At 35.3% G+C, this 18,384-nt stretch overlaps 2 protein-coding genes across 6 annotated transcripts; one reads left to right on the plus strand and one right to left on the minus strand.

Moving 5' to 3' along the window:
- Positions 1-4,685: 4,685 nt before the first annotated feature.
- Positions 4,686-6,281, plus strand: LOC122016112 (2-methyl-6-phytyl-1,4-hydroquinone methyltransferase 2, chloroplastic-like). The gene is made up of 4 exons (XM_042573306.1): positions 4,686-4,819; positions 5,029-5,427; positions 5,489-5,795; positions 5,865-6,281. Exons 2-4 carry the CDS (start codon positions 5,030-5,032, stop codon positions 6,018-6,020), a joined length of 861 nt encoding a protein of 286 aa, XP_042429240.1. The 5' UTR covers positions 4,686-4,819; position 5,029; the 3' UTR covers positions 6,021-6,281.
- Positions 6,282-10,459: 4,178 nt separating this feature from the next.
- Positions 10,460-15,887, minus strand: LOC122017627 (ETO1-like protein 1). Of its 5 annotated transcripts, XM_042575286.1 has the most exons (8): positions 15,692-15,887; positions 15,407-15,588; positions 15,219-15,297; positions 14,992-15,117; positions 13,172-14,881; positions 12,765-13,056; positions 12,330-12,639; positions 10,460-10,929 (listed from the first exon to the last, which is right to left on the minus strand). In XM_042575286.1, the coding sequence occupies exons 4-8, from the start codon at positions 15,114-15,116 to the stop codon at positions 10,709-10,711; spliced, it is 2,658 nt and encodes an 885-aa protein (XP_042431220.1). In that variant the 5' UTR covers position 15,117; positions 15,219-15,297; positions 15,407-15,588; positions 15,692-15,887; the 3' UTR covers positions 10,460-10,708. The 5 variants fall into 5 exon arrangements, with proteins under 5 accessions (XP_042431220.1, XP_042431219.1, XP_042431221.1 ...); XM_042575285.1 differs by having other exon boundaries at positions 15,219-15,588; XM_042575287.1 differs by lacking the exons at positions 15,219-15,297; positions 15,407-15,588 and having other exon boundaries at positions 14,992-15,164.
- Positions 15,888-18,384: the final 2,497 nt, after the last annotated feature.

Consider the following 18,384-nt stretch of genomic DNA (forward strand, 5'->3'; position numbering starts at 1 on the left):
CATCCCTAGTTTTGACTTTGAGTTTTATTGAAACTGTAGGTCGAACCGATGATTATTGTTCCCTTTTCGAGGAACACGTCCTCACCTATTCCTCTTAAGAGAGTTTATCTTTTGCCAGACCAGTCCTCCAGACCGTTTAGACTTTTACTCAGCGTCCGAGATTTCATGTTTTCATGATGAATGTCCGTTCCAGGACCCGTCTAAACTTCCACCTGGTCCGCGACCACCAGAATTTTCACCTAGAGTTCCCAACTCTAGAATTTCGCCCAAAGTGTTCGACCTGCCAAGACTTAGCTCAGTCCCCCAAACTAAGACTTCGTTGCCCAACACAATCAGGACTTTTTATCTGCCTAGAATCCGCTAGGACTTTTACCTAAGTACACTTAGGACTTTTCTGTAAGCTCAATCATACTTGTTAGATAACAAGTAACTTTAACTTTAGACACTTTATCATAATTAAAATTTATGTTCGATCATATGATGTTCCATGTAGTGACATATAGTTGTGTCCAAGATTTACATAAAAAGAGAAGCAGATGCAACATATAAGTAATTAAGAAATGAAACTGATTTAAACCCCAAAAGATTTCATCCTAAACCCTAAGCTAAAAGTACAATTTTAGCAATAGGAAAAGAAGCCAAACAGAAGGAATAGAGAAAATAGAACATGGGGAGCAAAGAAAAGAAAAGGAGTGGCACATGTTGGCACCACTTGACGAGCACGTGGATCCGCAGAATCTATTGTTACGTCTTTCCAATGAACTTAAGAATGTCAATCTTCTTCCTAAGAATGTCATTCTTCTTCTTGTGATTTGGTAATTACCAAAGTCATGAACCATGATTTAGGTAATAGGCAAAATTGTCTATGCGGTTTGGTAAAAACCTGATGATTTAATTTAGTATCATCGAATTTGGTCCATCTAAATTGAGCAAATTCTAATCAATGTGCAGATTGTAATAGCTATTGCATAGCTACTGTAAATTTATAATTGTTAGTATTCATAACTAATACGATATGTTATTGATTGCAAAGCTATTAACTATAACTATAGTTGCTACACTATTATAACATTTACAATTTATATTTGTTAATCACTGTTGATTTAGTTAAATAGAATTTCACATGTGCATATATTATATAAACTTTGATTAATTATTGCTATATTAAAATGTTGGCCAATGTTGAATTTTGTTGAACACTCTCAACTATGCACAGTTGATATTAAGTTAGGACAGATCTTCGCTAGTATTTGCGAGCTTTATTTATTTAAAAATGATTCTTTTAGAGATTATTTTAAAATTAATGAAAATTTAAAATATAGAGTGTTTAAAAATAGAAGTCAAATATGAATATAAGATAAAATTTGAGTGTTTAATGAATAATTATTTTCAAATTTAATTTTTAGTTAAATGATAATAATATCCTTAAACAATATAGATTAATTTTTTTAATTATCTAAATGTAATTTTGATACACCATTAATAATGTGTTTATATAATTATTATTATATTTTAAATATTGTCTCAAAATTTATCTTTTTATAATATGAATGTTTGAAAAAATATATAAAATTAAAAATTAAAAAAATGACAAAATTGATATGAATACGTAAAAATATGTAAAAAAAATTATGGAAATGTAAATTATATAAAAATATAAAATATTATTTGAAAAACAAATACTTATAATAAAATATAATTAAAATTTTATAAATGATTTGGGAAGTGACATGAATGAGGAAATAAATTATGTCTGATAACAATTATATAAAATGATAAAATTGTTAAAAACATAAATATCAACTTTTTATTTTAAATCATAAAAAATAGAAGCAAGAAAAAATATCATATCCTTACTTTATAGTTTTTAAATAAAAGTTATAGAAAGTAAATATTCAAAAGTACTTTCACGTAGAAATTCTACCAACCACTACCTTAATTGCTCTAACTCAACCCAAAGATATTTTTTTTTATATTATCTATTATTTTAAAAATTATAAAAAAGTTGTTACTATTAAATTTATTACACGTTATTTTTTTTTATAATTTTATTTTGTTACACCCACCTCTTTCATATCCAAATTTCAGAGCATCCATATTAATTTTCCTATTACTATATTTTAAATTTAGGTCAAATGACTCACTTTATTAAATTTAGATAATCACTTTTCACTGCACACTACATCAACTATTCTAAAATTTTCATCATCCTTAATCTTTTATTATTTTCTTCTTTTTCTTCTATTTTTTTATTATTATATTTATGAAATGAATGGAATGAGAGAAATTGAAAAGATTGAGTGGAAGGAGAAACATTAAAAAGAAATATTATTTTATTTTTAGATAGTGATTTCATTTCCTAAATTTAGAAAATTACTATTTATTAAATCTAAATTTAGGGAATAGATAAGATAGTTGATACAAAGGTTCTTAGCTATCCTATCTAAAATTTAAAGTAAAATTTTTTAATAGAGTAGTTGATGTGGATATTCTAACCATCTCTTTTTCTTAGATTCATCCCTAGATGCATCTAGGCAAGGGCGGAGCCACCTTTTGATTTATTCGGACTGTGTACTTGTAAAAGAGGAGAAATGGAACATGAGAAGGATAAGAGTAAAAAAACTAAAATTAATCAAGTAGATCTTAGCCCGGGGCTATTGATGTAAGTCCGGAGGCTATTAGCCCAAATAGGTTCGTCGTTCTGGCTCCGCCATTGCGTCTACTTAATCCACTCCCAAACCTGAATGGGTTGCGCCGCTATTGGGTTCACGTTCTCCTCGGATTCCTATTGCAGTGACCTAGAAGAAAAGCGGCGAAGAAGGAAAGCCAAGAAAAGGAAAAGGTACAATTTAGTTACCGGTTACTAAAGTCGATGAAAGAATGAAATTCTTCCCGAATGTGCACCGTCAGGGAGGGTGTCGGGTCCGCTTCGTAAGTTTAATGCGTACTATAGCTACATCAAAACAATTGAATTCTTACTGACTGCACATAGTAAGGAAGGGTCCAAGGTCCGCTGCATAAGTTTAATGAGTACTATAGCTACAGCAAAGAATGGAATTATTGCCGAATGTACACGGTAAGGAAGGATTCATTTCCCATCTAATTGACTACTGTAGCTGTAAGGAAAGAATGGAATTCATCCCGAATACACACAGTGGGGGGGGTGCAGGCCTACTGTATGAGCTTAATGGGATTCCTTTTGTCTCGGAGAAAGCTCATCCAACTGCCTGTGTACGTCTGGGAGCCAGAGGCTTTAAGAGCAAGAAAGCAGATGTCAATGGTTACAAAGGTATAAACTCTATCTATCTGACCCGAATAAAATATCCGACTCTTTAGTAAAGATGCATTATTTGTAAAATAGACCGGATAATTTTTCACTATTCTTGTTCTCTTACAAAAGACAACGATGTTAACAGCCGACGTTTTTCTCGCCGTTGATTGACATTTCACAGATGCCTCTGATGTGTCTGAACCAATATTAATCGGATCATATCCATTACATCAGCTAAGATTTATATTTACTATATATATATAGTGTTGAACGGAGCGTCAATTTCTATACATTACAAGGAGGGGGCACTTTGAATAAGAAAGGAGATAAAGATTAAAAAAAATCTTTTATTTTTGTTTTTTTTTTTCCAAAAATACGGTAGGATAGTAAGAATATCCATATTAATTATCTTATCTAAAATGTTTATGCTAAAATTTAGATAGAATAGATAAAAAAATTTTATATCAACTACTCTATTCACTTCTTAAATTTTGTATTTATAAATAGTACTTTCTAGATTTAGGGAATAGATTTCATTTCATAAACATTACAAAGGATAAAAAAAAAAGAAAATAGAGGAGTGAAAAAAAATTAAGAAATTTGATATATGATGTAGTGAAATGTGAGTATCCAAATTTAATAAAATAATTTTTTTATCATATATATATATATATATATATATATATATATATATATATATATATAAGGAAGCGTGTGGATGTTCTAAAAGTATCCTATCAGTTTTTGTATAATATTTTTAAAAATTAAAAAAAAAATCATCTACTTTATTAAATTTAGACAATCATTTTTCACCACATATTATATCAATTATCTTAAAAAATTTATTATCTTTATTTTTTTTCTCCATCTTTCATTTTTTTTTAAAATTATTTTCTCTCTATGTAATATCTACTTTTTATTATTTAATTTATTGTCCCCACGGCCTAACACAAATAGTAGAAGTATAATATTTTTGACATAATGACTAGTGATAGATTTTTAAGAAGGATCTATCTTTTTTATTATTATTACTTAATTTTTTTCCTTTATTTTTTTCTCCTCATAAATTAAATGATATTCTAATATTTAAAAAGATAATTTAATTTTTTTAAATTTATAAAAGTAATATTTATAAAATCTAAATTTTAAAAATGAACATGATAACTAATATAAAAAAATAGGTAAAATATAAAATAAATTTTATGTTTAAAAACGTTAATATGGATGATCTAGGGCATAGAATCCATTTAGGCTTCGATTTGAATCTATTTAATGGTAAGCTAGCTAGGTCGCCGCCTTCTGAATGGATCGAACCGACTTGAATACTGGCTTTAAATTTTCTTCTTTTTTTTTTCACTCTGAGGACTCTCTCTCTCTTCTATACAGACAAGAATTTTTCCCTGTAGCTGGTAAAAACCAAATTACTGCGAGGTAACAACGATCGCTAGAAGCTATAAATCCATCTCCACTTCCTCTTGCCGCAACAGAGAACGAGCAACTGATCGTCGCTCTCTCTTCTCCTACCTCGTCTTCAACGATCGTCGCAAGGTCTGTTCTCCTCCTCCTTTATACTCTCTTCAAACAAGCATAGCCACCAAATACAAAATGTACATTTGTCGGTTTCTCTTCGTAGCAATCGAAATCGATGAAGTTCACCGCTAGTTTTTAGCGTCTTAATTCTCTGTTGGTTTCCACAATCCCTAAAACGTATAGGAAACTCGTTTGACAAGTAAAAGTTGCATCTTCCTTTGTTCCAGAATGGCTTTCTCTACCAGCCCCAGGCCGGCACTGCAGCCGAGGTTCATCCAGCACAAAAAGGAGGCCTTTTGGTTCTACCAGCTAGTCTCCGTCGCATACGATCAGATATTCAAGCCGCAGCACTGGAACGAGGACATGAGGGACGATGCCCTGGAGCCGACTGATCTCCGTGATCCGGAGCTGAAGGTCGTCGACGTCGGCGGTGGAACCGGCTTCGCCACATTGGGCATTATCAAGAGCATACACCCTAAGAACGTCACCATTCTCGACCAGTCACCGCACCAACTCGCCAAGGCGAAGCAAAGGGAGGCCCTCAAGGAATGCACCATCATAGAGGGCGACGCCGAGGACCTCCCCTTCCCCACTGACTCCGTCGATCGCTACGTCTCTGCGGGAAGGTACAGCTTCTTCTGTTAATTTTCCAGTGCTACTTAATTCATAACGAGTTTTTCCATACAGTATCGAGTATTGGCCTGATCCTCAACGAGGAATCAAGGAGGCATACAGAGTATTGAAACCAGAGGGGCTCGCCTGCATCATCGGTCCCGTCTACCCAACGTTCTGGCTCTCATGCTTCTTCGCCGACTTGTGGATGCTCTTCCCCAAGGAAGAAGAATACATAGAGTGGTTCGAGAAGGCTGGTTTTAAGGATGTGAAGTTGAAGAGGATTGGCCCCAACTGGTACCGTGGTGCCCGGCGCTTTGGCCTCGTCATCGGGTGCTCGGTCACCGGCGTCAAAAGAGGATCCGGCGATTCACCTCTGCAGGTACTTTTCTTCGCCTGCGACTGATCATTTACGATCGACTAAGCTAACACGGTCGGTTTCTCTCTGTAGCTCGGTCCCAAGGCTGAAGACGTAAACAAGCCAGTGAACCCCTTTGTCTTCCTCCTACGCTTCATTTTAGGTACGATTGCAGCAGCCTATTACGTGCTGGTGCCGATCTACATGTGGGTTATGGATAAAATTGTGCCTGAAGGGCAGGCCTTTTAAGAGCGAAGGCTCATCCTCATCATGATCCTGAAGAAGAATTGTGGTTGAATCACCATTTTAGTTGTTCGTCTCTCTGTTTTGCTTATGTAGTCGTTCATTCGCAGCAGGCAACTTGTTAGAAGAACGCTGCTCTGTCTGTCTGGGAAGTTGCACTGTTTTCCTTTGTAACACTATTATTTGTTGTCTGATCATGTTGTCTTGTCTGTTAACAAATGCTTGTTGAAGATTCATTGTTGCTGAATCTGAATGATGCTTTGTCAACTCATGGCTTGTTTATTTAAGGAGAGTTTGGGAGATCGATTCGATGGATTTAGATGTCCAAATTTAATGACTGAAGATCTCTGTAAGGAAGAAAACAAAATAAAAATTATTTTAAAAAAAAAAGATAAAGCTTCTCCAGGTCCATTTCTCAAGCCTGGTTGCATTCTGACTAGCACAGGCTTCAGTCCTTTTTAGAGAGCACAAGTCTCAATCTTGACCAAGATAAGGCATCAGTGTAGCTGACAAAAGCTGGAGGCCTCTTTCGAATAGAGTTTGTTTATAAGTCTAATGTTTTGGAATTCAAATGAAACTTTTTTTTTCTTTTTCTAAAAAAAATAAATCAAAATGATGTCTTATTTTTTTAAGAAAATCTTTACTTTTAGTATTATTACAACAGTTACCATTAGAATGTATAATAATTACTCGCTACTATGTAATAGATAAGATAATACTATCCTAATATTGTAACCGATATTTAAAAGTTTCTATAACAAATTTAAAATGATTTTGATCATAAAATTTAAATAATTTTGACCAAATTAGTAAAAAATATTTTGATATAATAATATTTGAAATTAAATTTTAAGATTTAAAGTTTACTTATGACTTCTACTAGCTACTTGGTAGTTTTAAAGCCATGTAGTAGTTACTTAGAAGGTAGCTTTTATGATTATTTTAGAGTGATTTTGATCCATTTTAAATAATTTTGATAGAGTATTTTGATATAATAGTATTTAAGATTTAGGATTTAGAGTTTAAAATTTAAAATTTAATTATAATTATATAGCTTCTATGACTATTTTAAAATGATTTGGTTAAAGTATCAATTTTGATCAAATTAATCAAATTATTTTAATATAATAATATTTTATGTATAGTAGTTTGATTAAAATAAAATAATTATTTTTTCATATTATAACAACTCCTGAAATCATAACGGCTATAACAGTACTAAAGTAAAAATATTTTCAAAGAATGAGATGCATTTTCATTTTTTTTTTTTTTTTAAAGACCATCCATCCATCTGACAATTTGATAAATCTATGACATCTTTGGCCAACTTTTTTTAACAAAAACTAAAATTACGTCTCGTTTAAAGGGAGTTCTATATTGATTTATTATTAAAAAGATACTCCATCCTCTATAAAATGATATAATTGTTCTCTACTATAAAGTAAATGCTTATTTTTATTATTATTTTTTTTCCAAATTGACACGTTATAGTGATTACATTCTCGTAGATGTTATAATTGTGTAACGTCTATGGATGCATAACTGCTACAACTAAGTTGTCACACAGTTATAGTAGCTACGGTTTCGTAGCTATTACATTATGGAAAAAAAATTTACAAGAAATTATTTGGAGCTTCTAAAGATAATTTAAATGACACTTTTTTAACTTGAAACTTTGTTATTACGAGTTCCACCTTGTAACAAGTTATAAATATCTTAATAAGTTTCAATTTGATATATTACACGTCATGTGTTTCAATCCGAATTAAAAATTATGACCTCTCAATATTTATCTAGTATAGACATTATATCAACTACGAAATTGTAGCTGTTACAATTGTTTGACAACTTAGTTGTAACAACTATAAAATTATACCTTCTACAACTATGTGACAACTCAATTATAATAGTTATGAAATCGTAATTACTATAACTATAAATTTAATTTTAAAATATTATAATTTTTTATTCAGGTTGAACTACGATACGTATAATATATAAAATCAAAGTTTATTCATATATCTTCGATTTTATATATTATACGTCCTAGTTCAACTCGAGTAAAAAATTATAACCTTTTAAAGTTATCTCCGAGCGCAGGAGTTTAGATTTGTTGAAAATTAGACGGATTAAGGGACCAACTTGTCAGGGATTTACTATTTGGTTATTCTCTCTGTTTGTTGGTAGCGATTTAATTATGTTCGTATAGATCCTTCAATGAACTTACAGATGACAGTGTGAGCTTAAGTACAGATAGTTGCTTCTCGAATTCATTGTTTAATGCTTATACAGCACACTAGTCGAATTCTGACCAACAAACAATAGACATTAAATCAACCAAGTTTAGGTCCCCATGGATTAATATCACTTTAATACCATTAATACTGATCCGGTGATAAGGACGGGGATCCTCGTCGGCGGAAGGTCAGTGGCACGTGGAGGTCAAAGGCCAAGGGATTCAACCAATAAACTCGCCGACCGGACGAAGCAGGCCGATCGACCGGTCACCGGAGGTCGACCGACCGAGAATCCCCGGACCGAATCAAAGATAACCCGACTAGGGGTCGGATTTCCGATGCTCGAGGTAAAAAGACTTCAAGGGTCGAGCGGGCTGTCCGTTCGGCCGGTACACAAGGTAACACAGGCAGGAGCAGTCTCATCCGAGCATATGCCCGATGCAAAAGTGATATGCCTGCCGAGCGGCCGATCCGCTCGGCCCTGGAACAGACAGGGAATGCAAGAGGACAAAGGAGACAGGAGATAACATCATCCTCGAGACACCTGCCGCCGACAAGCAGCAGAGTTGGCGGCCGAACCGTACACAGAATCATACGGTGGAAACTTCCACCGTCACATCCGGGATATGCTCGGACAATTGCGGAATGACGCCAGAGGTACTTTTCTGACACAGGCTCGTTAAGTTATGTTTGGAGAAGCGTGCACGCATCGGGAAGCGTGCCTGCATCACCCGGGGTCCTATATAAAGACCCCCAGACGTCGACGAAGGTATGCACACATCTCTACTGTAGCCTCATTACGCTGCCTCTCTCGTTGCCTGACTTGAGCGTCGGAGGGTCGTCGCCGGGAAACCCCTCCCGGCTCGTCTTCTTTGCAGGTTTGTCGGAGAGCTACACCACCAGTCGGAGATAGCGGAGCGTGCCACGTCCCCAGCGTCCGTCAACTCAGCGCTCGGACAGGATCAAATACTAATATCGCTTTAACATCGATACTCAATATCAGTGAAGTGGATGCATGAATCCGCTGCTTCAAACATTCTTAGATCATATTTAATACCTTTCGATCAAGCTAAACTTCATTTGGATTACGATTTGACAAAAATAGTCAAAGTTAGCTGGTGGGTAGGCATCGTAATCCAAGAATAAAGACATAAGAAAACTATATATATATATATATATATATATATACACCTTTGTCAAATCAAAGTTTGAGTATTGAATGCTTTATTTGCTTTAAAGATAGCTTTTATGTGGTGTTAAGGCAGTAGATCTCATTGCATCGTATCTTCTTTATTAAAATCATGGTTTTCCTATTGTTTCAAGTGTTGAGTCGATTGATTTAATAATTTTTGCCAACCAAATGAAGTTTAACTTGATCGAAAGGTTATTAAATATGATCTATGAATGTTTGAAGCAGCGGATTCATGCATCCACTTCATTGATATTGAGATACCCATGTTAAAGCGATATTAGTATTAATGGTATTAAAGTGATATTAATCCATGGGGACCTAAACTTGGTTGATTTAATGTCTATTGCTTGTTGGGTCAAAATTCGACTAGTGTGATCTATAAACATTTAAACTTAAAATTCAAGAAGCAACTATTTGCGCTTAAACTTGCACTGTTGTGTATGTTCATTGAAGGATATGTAAGAGGTTCCCGGGGCGTAGTACAACAGGGAGCACATAATTTCGCGATCCTTGGAATGTCATAACTTAACGTTAGCGTCTCGATCATGCACTTTCAGCTGTGTATCTATATTTACCTCCCTCCAGATTTATGGGACCGACTCTAGGGAGTCACTAATGTAACGGTTCCACATTCATTGAAGGATATGTAAGAATCATCTCATGCACTGATCATTGCTTGGGCTAGTAATCATCCATAATTAATAAACTATGATTAATAGACTATAAAGGACATTTGGAATGAACATTATCACCTTTTACCATCATTAAGAGATTTGTAAGAACTCTGTGATTTAGCTCTTTTTCAAAAACCACCCTAGAGAAAAACCTATGAGATAACAATTTCACCTTTTTTATTGCCAATTGAAGGATCTATAAGAAAGAAGATAATGAAATCACCACCAACAAACAGAGATAATAACTAAATAGAAAGTCCCTGACCACTTGGTCCCTTAACCCTTATAATTTTCAACAAATCTAAACCCCTATGCTTGTACTTGTTGGGGAATTCCAAAACATGCTAAATAAGATTCATTAAAATCAATAAACAGGTAAATCCATATCTACTATGGTTTGCCTCTGAACTTTCATCTCATTCGGACATACCAAAATTTGTGAACAAGCAGCTACAATTCTACAAACATGCACAGAATAACTTATCCTAGAGCACAATGATTGTACAGAACTATTGCAAAGGAGAAGGAAAAAATGCAGATGATCCAGGCTGTAGTTAGGTGTGCAGCTGCATGGATCTGGTGTATTATGTGTCATGGTTCTTGGCTGTTCACACGTTTATGGAGCTCCAGCATTTCCTGGTGGTTGGGATCTAATGAAAGTGCAGCACGGCAGTCTCGGAGGGCACTGGCAATATCCCCAATATGTTCGTAAAATGCAGCGCGGAGGTGCAAGAGGTGGAGGTCGGCCTTGAAAGCTATAGCTTGAGTCAACTCAGCTATTGCTTCTTTTTCCTTGTGGTTGTCCATCAGCACTGGAGACCATTGATAGATAAGATTCAGATGTGTGAGCAGAATAAGTTAGCACGGTAGGGACACAGAGATACTGGTGATAGAACCCAAAGCGCTATCAATTGCCAATATGACGCAAAAATGAGTGGACGAGCTAGAAACAAAAAATTATGCAAAATAAATGGGACCATGAGGGCAGAATAACGATGAGAATCTTATATCTGAACACAGAAAACAAAACAATATTATTCTTGCTAATTATTCTCACCTATCATTAATTGTTCTTAATCTAAATCAATCTAATATAGATGCTGACTTGCTAAGCAAATTTTCTCTCTCTCTAAATCTCTTGTAATAGTATGAGGCTAAAAAAACTCTCTACAAAATTAATGTGCTGACCACCTTTAGATATTGTCATCTGTCAGTTAATTTACCTATACAAACTAAGCACAGAAATGGTGATGTCTATCTAAATAATGGTTATGTATAAAAACAACAATTGCACAATGGTATTGTTTGGATAAACACAAAAATTAATTGTACTTAAATAAATAAAATGATGTATGCACGTGTGCAGCGCACTTGGTTTAAAGGTCATCACACAACAGTTTAATGTGATTCCTGGATATCTCCTTTTCCTAACAGCCCCGTCGGGACACCTACAGACCAACATCATGTGAGATGAGATACAATCCACCCAAATGGAGCCAACCACCAGTCCTGATCTTCAGTACCCATATCAATGCAAATGCCATTTTTCTTATCTATTGATAAAAAAAAAGTAAATAGCACCATGATTCATATTTGGTCTTGAACAATAAATACCGAACCGGTGATGTGTGTTTCCGGCACAATAGGTTCATTGGTGCCTTGATTTTTGTCATCAAAACATGTCCTCCCTTTAAATCTCTACGAACACCTGTTTAAGATGGTACCTCTTGGTATATAGCACATAAACTAGATGAAGGATGCCACCAAATATGAAGCATGTCAAACATCAATGACAGTTCACACAATGCTAGTACTTTGACTCTCACGTGGTATCATGGAAATATATTCAAAAAGGTCCAATCAATAACCACAAATGTTTTAAAGTCGCCAAGTTATGCTAGAAAAACATTACCTGTTAATTATCAATTAATTGATTAGCCTAGATTTAACAGTTAAATGTTCTTCCACAAGATTTAGCCTTCTTCTTTAACTAAATAATTTATTTACTATCCATTTAGTATTTTTCTTTAGATGCTGATTACTCGTTTCAAGCTAGATAATCACACTAATTCCAAAGATGCATGATGCTTATGGATCAATTTTCTTATTTATTTGTTGTATAAAGATTTTCATAAAGAAAATGTTTGCAAGAGATTTTTTTAAAAAGCAAGATCATAAGAAAAGAAAACAAATGAATGTGGAAGAATCTAACCTGCTGCTCTGTATCTATAAGGATAAACACGCAAAGGATCCAACTGAGTCACCATTTGCAGATCCTCTTTAGTATGTTCACGTTCACAATATTCAGACCTTTTCTCATATGCTGATGCATTGTTTCTAGCCTTCTCTATTAATTTGGTCATTTCCTCATATGCAGCCTTTCTGTCATTCTTAAGGAAATGAACTCGAGCAAGGCCTTGATGTGCCCGAGTGTGCTGGATTTTAAGGGCACTGATGTAACAATCGGCTGCCATATCTATATTCCCAGAGTCAACATATACACTGCCAAGATTGTTCAATGCCTGCAAAATGAGTGAATGAATTAGAAGGGCAATAATAAACCCTGAGTGACTAAATTATTCAATCCATTAAGTGAACAAAAATTTTATTAAAAAATGCTAGATAATTCAGAATACAAGGGTGTTACCTGGCCCTTCCGAAGCCTATCCGAAGGGCACTTTAATGCATCTTCTAGAAGTGAAACAACAGTGGCAGAACACGAAGGATCAAGACTTGAATCTGCCAAAGCATAGGCCTTCAGAAAGAAAGCCTCAAATGATCTTTGAATGGAAATTGACTCCTCAGCTTTACGAAGTCCTTCTTCACAGTGGCCAGTATCATATAATATCCAACCTTCATAAACCAAGCGTTCGTGTTCTGTTGCAGCATGTTGGCGTGCTAGCTGCAAGCTGCGCATTGCAGCCTCAGGGCAGTTCAACCTGATTGATTAGAAATGTGAGTTGGCTATATGAAAGAAATCAAGTTTGCCAGAAAGAGTTATAGAAAATGAGTGAAAATTTAGTTGCAATATTAGATACGAATAACAAAATTTACCTAAGCAGGAGCAAAGACTGCCTGAAGTATAACACTCCTTTTGCAGCATCAGATTCAAGCATCTGATAGATTACTGAAAGGGATCCTATGTCATCTACAGATGACCATCGGTCATATAATTGAAGCCAACAATCTGCAGTAGTCCACTGATCCACATGCTCTGTAACAAGCGTCCGCAGCTGGGAAGCAGGAGCACGTCCTTCAAACATCCGATATTCAGGGGAAAGTGTCAGGATGGCTTGAACATCACAAAGTGCAGATTTATAATCTTCAAGTGCCAGATAGAAGCAAAATCGCAGTTCTAAACATTCTAAAGACAGTTTGAACCCTAATAGCCGATTAATTTCAGCCAGAGCAAGTTTGGCATCTTGTTTTCTCATGAAAGATGCTACTCGATACATGTATGGGTGAGTGAGAGTAGGATCCAATTCTGTCGCCTTATCAAGGTCTTCAAGCTTCCTATCACCTTCACAATATAAAGCTCTCTCCTGATACATCCATCCTAGTGGTTGATAGGAAGATATTACAGAGCTAAGTTTCTCATGAGAAGAAAGCTTGTCACCTCTGATGTAAGCCAATCTAGCCAAACCAGCAACTGAATAGACATGACCAGCAGTCAAAGCAGCACTAAAGTAGTGTTCTGCTTCACTGTACTCTTTTCTCAACAGTTTCACACAGCCAAGCTGATGAAAGGCGAGTTGCTTCTGCCTAGTACTTGCTGCCGATTCCACCAACTTCTCTAAAAAACATACTGTGACATCCGACTTTGGATTGATATTCATCGTGACTTGACATAACAAACAGTATAGTGCAAATGAAGCATGACCAGCCATGGTTGCCCTTTGTTGCTTGTTGACATTCAAGAAGGTTTTGATAACTTGCTCATCATTCAAACATTGAGGAAGTTCTCTCAAAAGCACTTGCAAGCATGAAGCAGCAAGCACGGGAGCATCTTCTTCCATTGCACATTCCATAAGCTCTACAGCATCTTGCCGTGAAGAAACTAATGATGCCAATTGCCTATCACAAGCATCTTTAAGTTTTTCACAACAGAATGTATTAGCAAATACCATGATCTCCAACAATATTTCAACTGACAAATCATCTAAGTGCTCTTCAACACTGAAGTTAGAGACTGCTCTCATTCCTACTGGTGATATGCCATTCTCTGACAAATCAATAACTTCAAGTATTGACTCTGTGAAGGATCCATTCAGCATTGTATTAAATGGAGCGGACAATGCTGCAATTTTCTGTCTCTCACAAGCTATCATCTCACCCCTGATCTGAAAAAATACCATAGTAGAAATCTGATCAATTTGATAACTACATTGACTGATTGTGTCAACAGTCTTAGAAGGAAACTGAGAGGCAACATTCAGAAGTCCAAATTCTTGTGAGCACTTTCCGCAGGAAGCAAGGAGGTCAGAAATAACTTCTTCCCCTTGTTTCTCGTACCGTAACCATGACGCATATATAAGTTTCTCATGAACTGTAGTAGCATTCTGCCAAGCAGAATGAAGACTTCTTTGGAGCAATTTAGCTTCCCCAAGTCCACGAAATACCTGAAACTGGAGCAAATACAGGTTTGACATTTCTTGTGGAGCGCACCCCTCAAGTTCTTCATGGATCTGAGCTAAGACTTCGACATAATCTACAGGCTTGAATAGAGCGAGAACTGGAGGCTCAGCGACTTTAATAAGAGATTCACTGTGTAAAAAAATAGCAATCGAGCATCTTTTTATTATTTAACTAAAAGACAATAAGAATCAATCTAAGAACAACACCAATAGCGAGAGTGACATAGAACACGATCTTACATGGAGGACGGAGAATATGAAGTAGATTTGCAGAGTTTGCCTCTTTCCACCTGAAGCCACGACTGGGGATTAAGAGCGTGAAGTTGTGTCTCTTTGTAGGACTGTGAGAGGAAGAAATTCCTCATTCTGCATAAGTGAGAAAATATTTCCCAGATCTCCACACTATCCGGATTCTATTTACCAAAAACAAGGAAAAGAAGATTGGATAAAATAGGCAAAAGGAAAACCTTTGACCCACTCACGACAAGCTCTATCGAAGAGGACCTCTATCCAACACTCACGAGCTCGAAAATTGAGCACCTACGTCTAACAAGAAAAAAGGGAAAAGTATTCACAATAAAGAAACCCTAGGATTTACAGAACCGAAAAGAAACTAAGGCAAGACGCCAACTTTTCCCTAATCCCAATTACAAACCCTAGTTCATCACCATAAACCGCCTCGAATCCTTAACGCGAAGCGGAAGTTGTCTCCAAGAATAACAAAACGAAGCAAAGATGCCTCTTAGTCGATCTAATTCCCAGCGAAAGAAGAAAAATCAGAGCTTGAATGAAGAAGAACGACGAACAGACAGAGAGGGGCCCCGACTGCCGAACATCCTATGAAACCAGACAGAAACACAGATTTTACGAGATCAATACCCCAAAATGAAGCACCGTTACAGGCAAACAAGAGGCGAATGAAGAGGGGAACCCCACGGACCTTGTTTGGTTCTGACAGCTTCAAGGACACGCTCTCGCGCGCGCAGACCTACAAATATCGAGATCAGAGCCGAATTCAGCGAGGCTGGTGGTGAGAGAAGGGATCCAAGGCCAACCAGCAAATCCCCGATCTGAGCCGAGATTTCGTTGCTGCTTGAGGAAAGAGGAAAAGGTAGCAGCGGCGAGAGTCAGAGAGGGCTAGTGACGAAGGAAAAGATGAATTTATGTTTATATACAAAAATAAAATAAAAACAAAGGCATGCTGGTTTTACATATATACCCTTAAATATATATATAAAATAACATATTCAACCTTGTAAGCAATGATTCTCTTTCCAGAATTCTTAAAATTTTTGATAAACCACAAATACTTTTGAGTAGTCATTTTAAAGTATTTTTCCTTTCCAATAATTTGCTTAAAATAAGTGCAAACAATTGGGAAATATTTTTCAAAAATCGATAATTATTAGATGAAATAAGATTAAGTCAATAAAAATATACAATTTTCAATTTTGCATCAGTTTTGGATAAACTTTATTTTCCACTATATTATTTTGACATCTTATTTAAATTCTGTATTCAATTACAAACCTTCCTATATTAGAATTAAAAAATTAATGAAATAAATAAATTTTATATTTTTTTATCCTATTATAGAAAATGTTAAATTATCAACGACAAAGTATTATTTTTTATATATTCAAATAACAAACTAAACTAATAACAACACAGTAATGTAATTATTTATAATCAAGGGTGGCCTTCAAATTTATATATATAATTAATTATTATCTTAAATTCAATATCAAAATATTATTAGAATCACCGTTTAGGTATGATTTATTGTCATGATAATTTAAGTTTGATCCGTATTAGTTTTAAAAATTAAAAAGATACCCTTTATTTTTAATGTTGTCAAGGTGTTTCATTTTAAAAATATTTTTATTTCAGTATTATTAAAGGCTATAAGTATAACCAGTAGAATATAAAATAAAATTATTTTTAAATTTATCAAAATTATTATAAATGAAGTTTTATTATACTAAAATATTCTTTATCAATTTTAAATCACTTTAAATTAATCAAATTTACTTCAATATTAAAATTATTTTAGAAATTATGTTCACTTTAAATTAAAAGAATATCTTTTGGTAAAGAAAAAATCAAATCTGTTTACTTTAACAATAACCGTAATAACAATTATTTTCAAATTTAAATAATATATTTAAATGAGGTGTTTTTTTTAATAATAATGCAAATAAAATATGCTCTTTTAGTTTTTATCTTAAATCATAAATAAAAAAAATGCCTCGACGATGAGTCCTTGTTAGCCGACTCAGTTTCTACCAACACTTCACATGGACACTTTTTTTATTTAATTAATTTTCTCCGTCGTTTAATTTATTTTGTCCGCAGTCCACGTCATTGATAATGAAACAAAACTATAAAAAATGATAATGATAATTACGAAATCATGCACAAAATGCGGATATGGCACGGACCAAACCACGCACCTCATTTAATTTTGGATAGCACATCGCTATTTCTGATCGCTTTGGTTGGCTTGCCCTTGTCCATGAGGTTTTTTCGAGTACGTCAATTTTGTAATTTAATGTCCAATATTTGGGAAACATATCACTCTATCTCAATTTTTTTTTTAATGTTCTGCCAACATGTTCATCATCGTATCCGTGCCGCTATGCAAGACTGGACCAATTCTCTGGTCCGTAGAGATTTGACCAACTCATGGTTCATTCAATCTTTGTATTGGTGAGGGGTAATGATTCCCCATCTGTTAACGAGGGGTAAATGACCCTCCATCTATTAGCAGATGGGGGTCATTATCTCCCACCAATCCCCTTGTCCCGGTCCAGGAGCGGATTAGGACAAGGGGACCAGAGGATCCTGTCTTCATACAAGGTACCCACGAGCCACTGTTAATTGCACGTTGCCACGTGGGTTGCACGTGACAACTCAATCACCGACGTGTGCATATATATATATATATATATATTTTTTTTTTATCCTGTCTGAAAATGGTGAAGAACGTTGATTGAGGTATGACTCCTCGATTGACTTCGTGAAGACTTGGCTTCAAACTGTAACACGAAAAACGTGAGTGCTAGGTCAGGAAAGGAGTCTCCGATATTGGCTCTCCAACGCTCAAGTCAATCAGCAGAACAGTAGAAGAAGATGGAGCAACTGCACCAAAAGCACTAGCATGAATAATAAATAGCACATACCTCTATCGGTGCATGGACCCCCTTTATATAGTTTTACAGTAGGCGACGTGCATACTCCTCAAGGCACGGATACGTTTTTCCAACCGTCTTATGAAAGAACATGTCAGAAAAGAGTCTCTAACACCATATACCTTATCAAGATATGCAAATTTCTGACATGATCGTAGAAACTTTTGTCGTACGATTTGCCTGTTGAGCATGCCCTGTTGTCAGCAGCATTACCTCCCAAAGAGATATTATGAGATATGGAAGGGCCCCATTATTCGGCCGAGCGGGATAAGCTGCTCAACTGAGACTCTCCACCCGGTCGATCTCAGCTATTCTTCTTCATTGTAGTTTAGTTCGATCGATTATCTCTAACTCGACTGGACATGAGTTCCGGTTAGGTCAATACTCATTTGGTCAGTTGTGTGTCATCTGATGCTCTTTCTATATGCCCCTGTTCGGAGAG

This window comes from Zingiber officinale, chromosome 8B, assembly GCF_018446385.1.
Source record: "Zingiber officinale cultivar Zhangliang chromosome 8B, Zo_v1.1, whole genome shotgun sequence".
Classification (NCBI taxonomy): domain Eukaryota; kingdom Viridiplantae; phylum Streptophyta; class Magnoliopsida; order Zingiberales; family Zingiberaceae; genus Zingiber; species Zingiber officinale.

Excerpts from the sequence above, each read along its gene's own strand:
- LOC122016112 (XM_042573306.1), top strand. The coding sequence starts at position 5,030 with ATGGCTTTCTCTACCAGCCCCAGGCCGGCACTGCAGCCGAGGTTCATC. Across the intron at positions 5,428-5,488 it reads CGCTACGTCTCTGCGGGAAG|TATCGAGTATTGGCCTGATC; the intron begins GTACAGCTTCTT and ends TTTTCCATACAG. Across the intron at positions 5,796-5,864 it reads CCGGCGATTCACCTCTGCAG|CTCGGTCCCAAGGCTGAAGA; the intron begins GTACTTTTCTTC and ends TTCTCTCTGTAG.
- LOC122017627 (XM_042575287.1), bottom strand. The coding sequence starts at position 15,116 with ATGAGGAATTTCTTCCTCTCACAGTCCTACAAAGAGACACAACTTCAC. Across the intron at positions 14,882-14,991 it reads TCATATTCTCCGTCCTCCAT|TGAATCTCTTATTAAAGTCG; the intron begins GTAAGATCGTGT and ends TTTTTTACACAG. Across the intron at positions 10,930-12,329 it reads TTATAGATACAGAGCAGCAG|TGCTGATGGACAACCACAAG; the intron begins GTTAGATTCTTC and ends AATGGTCTCCAG.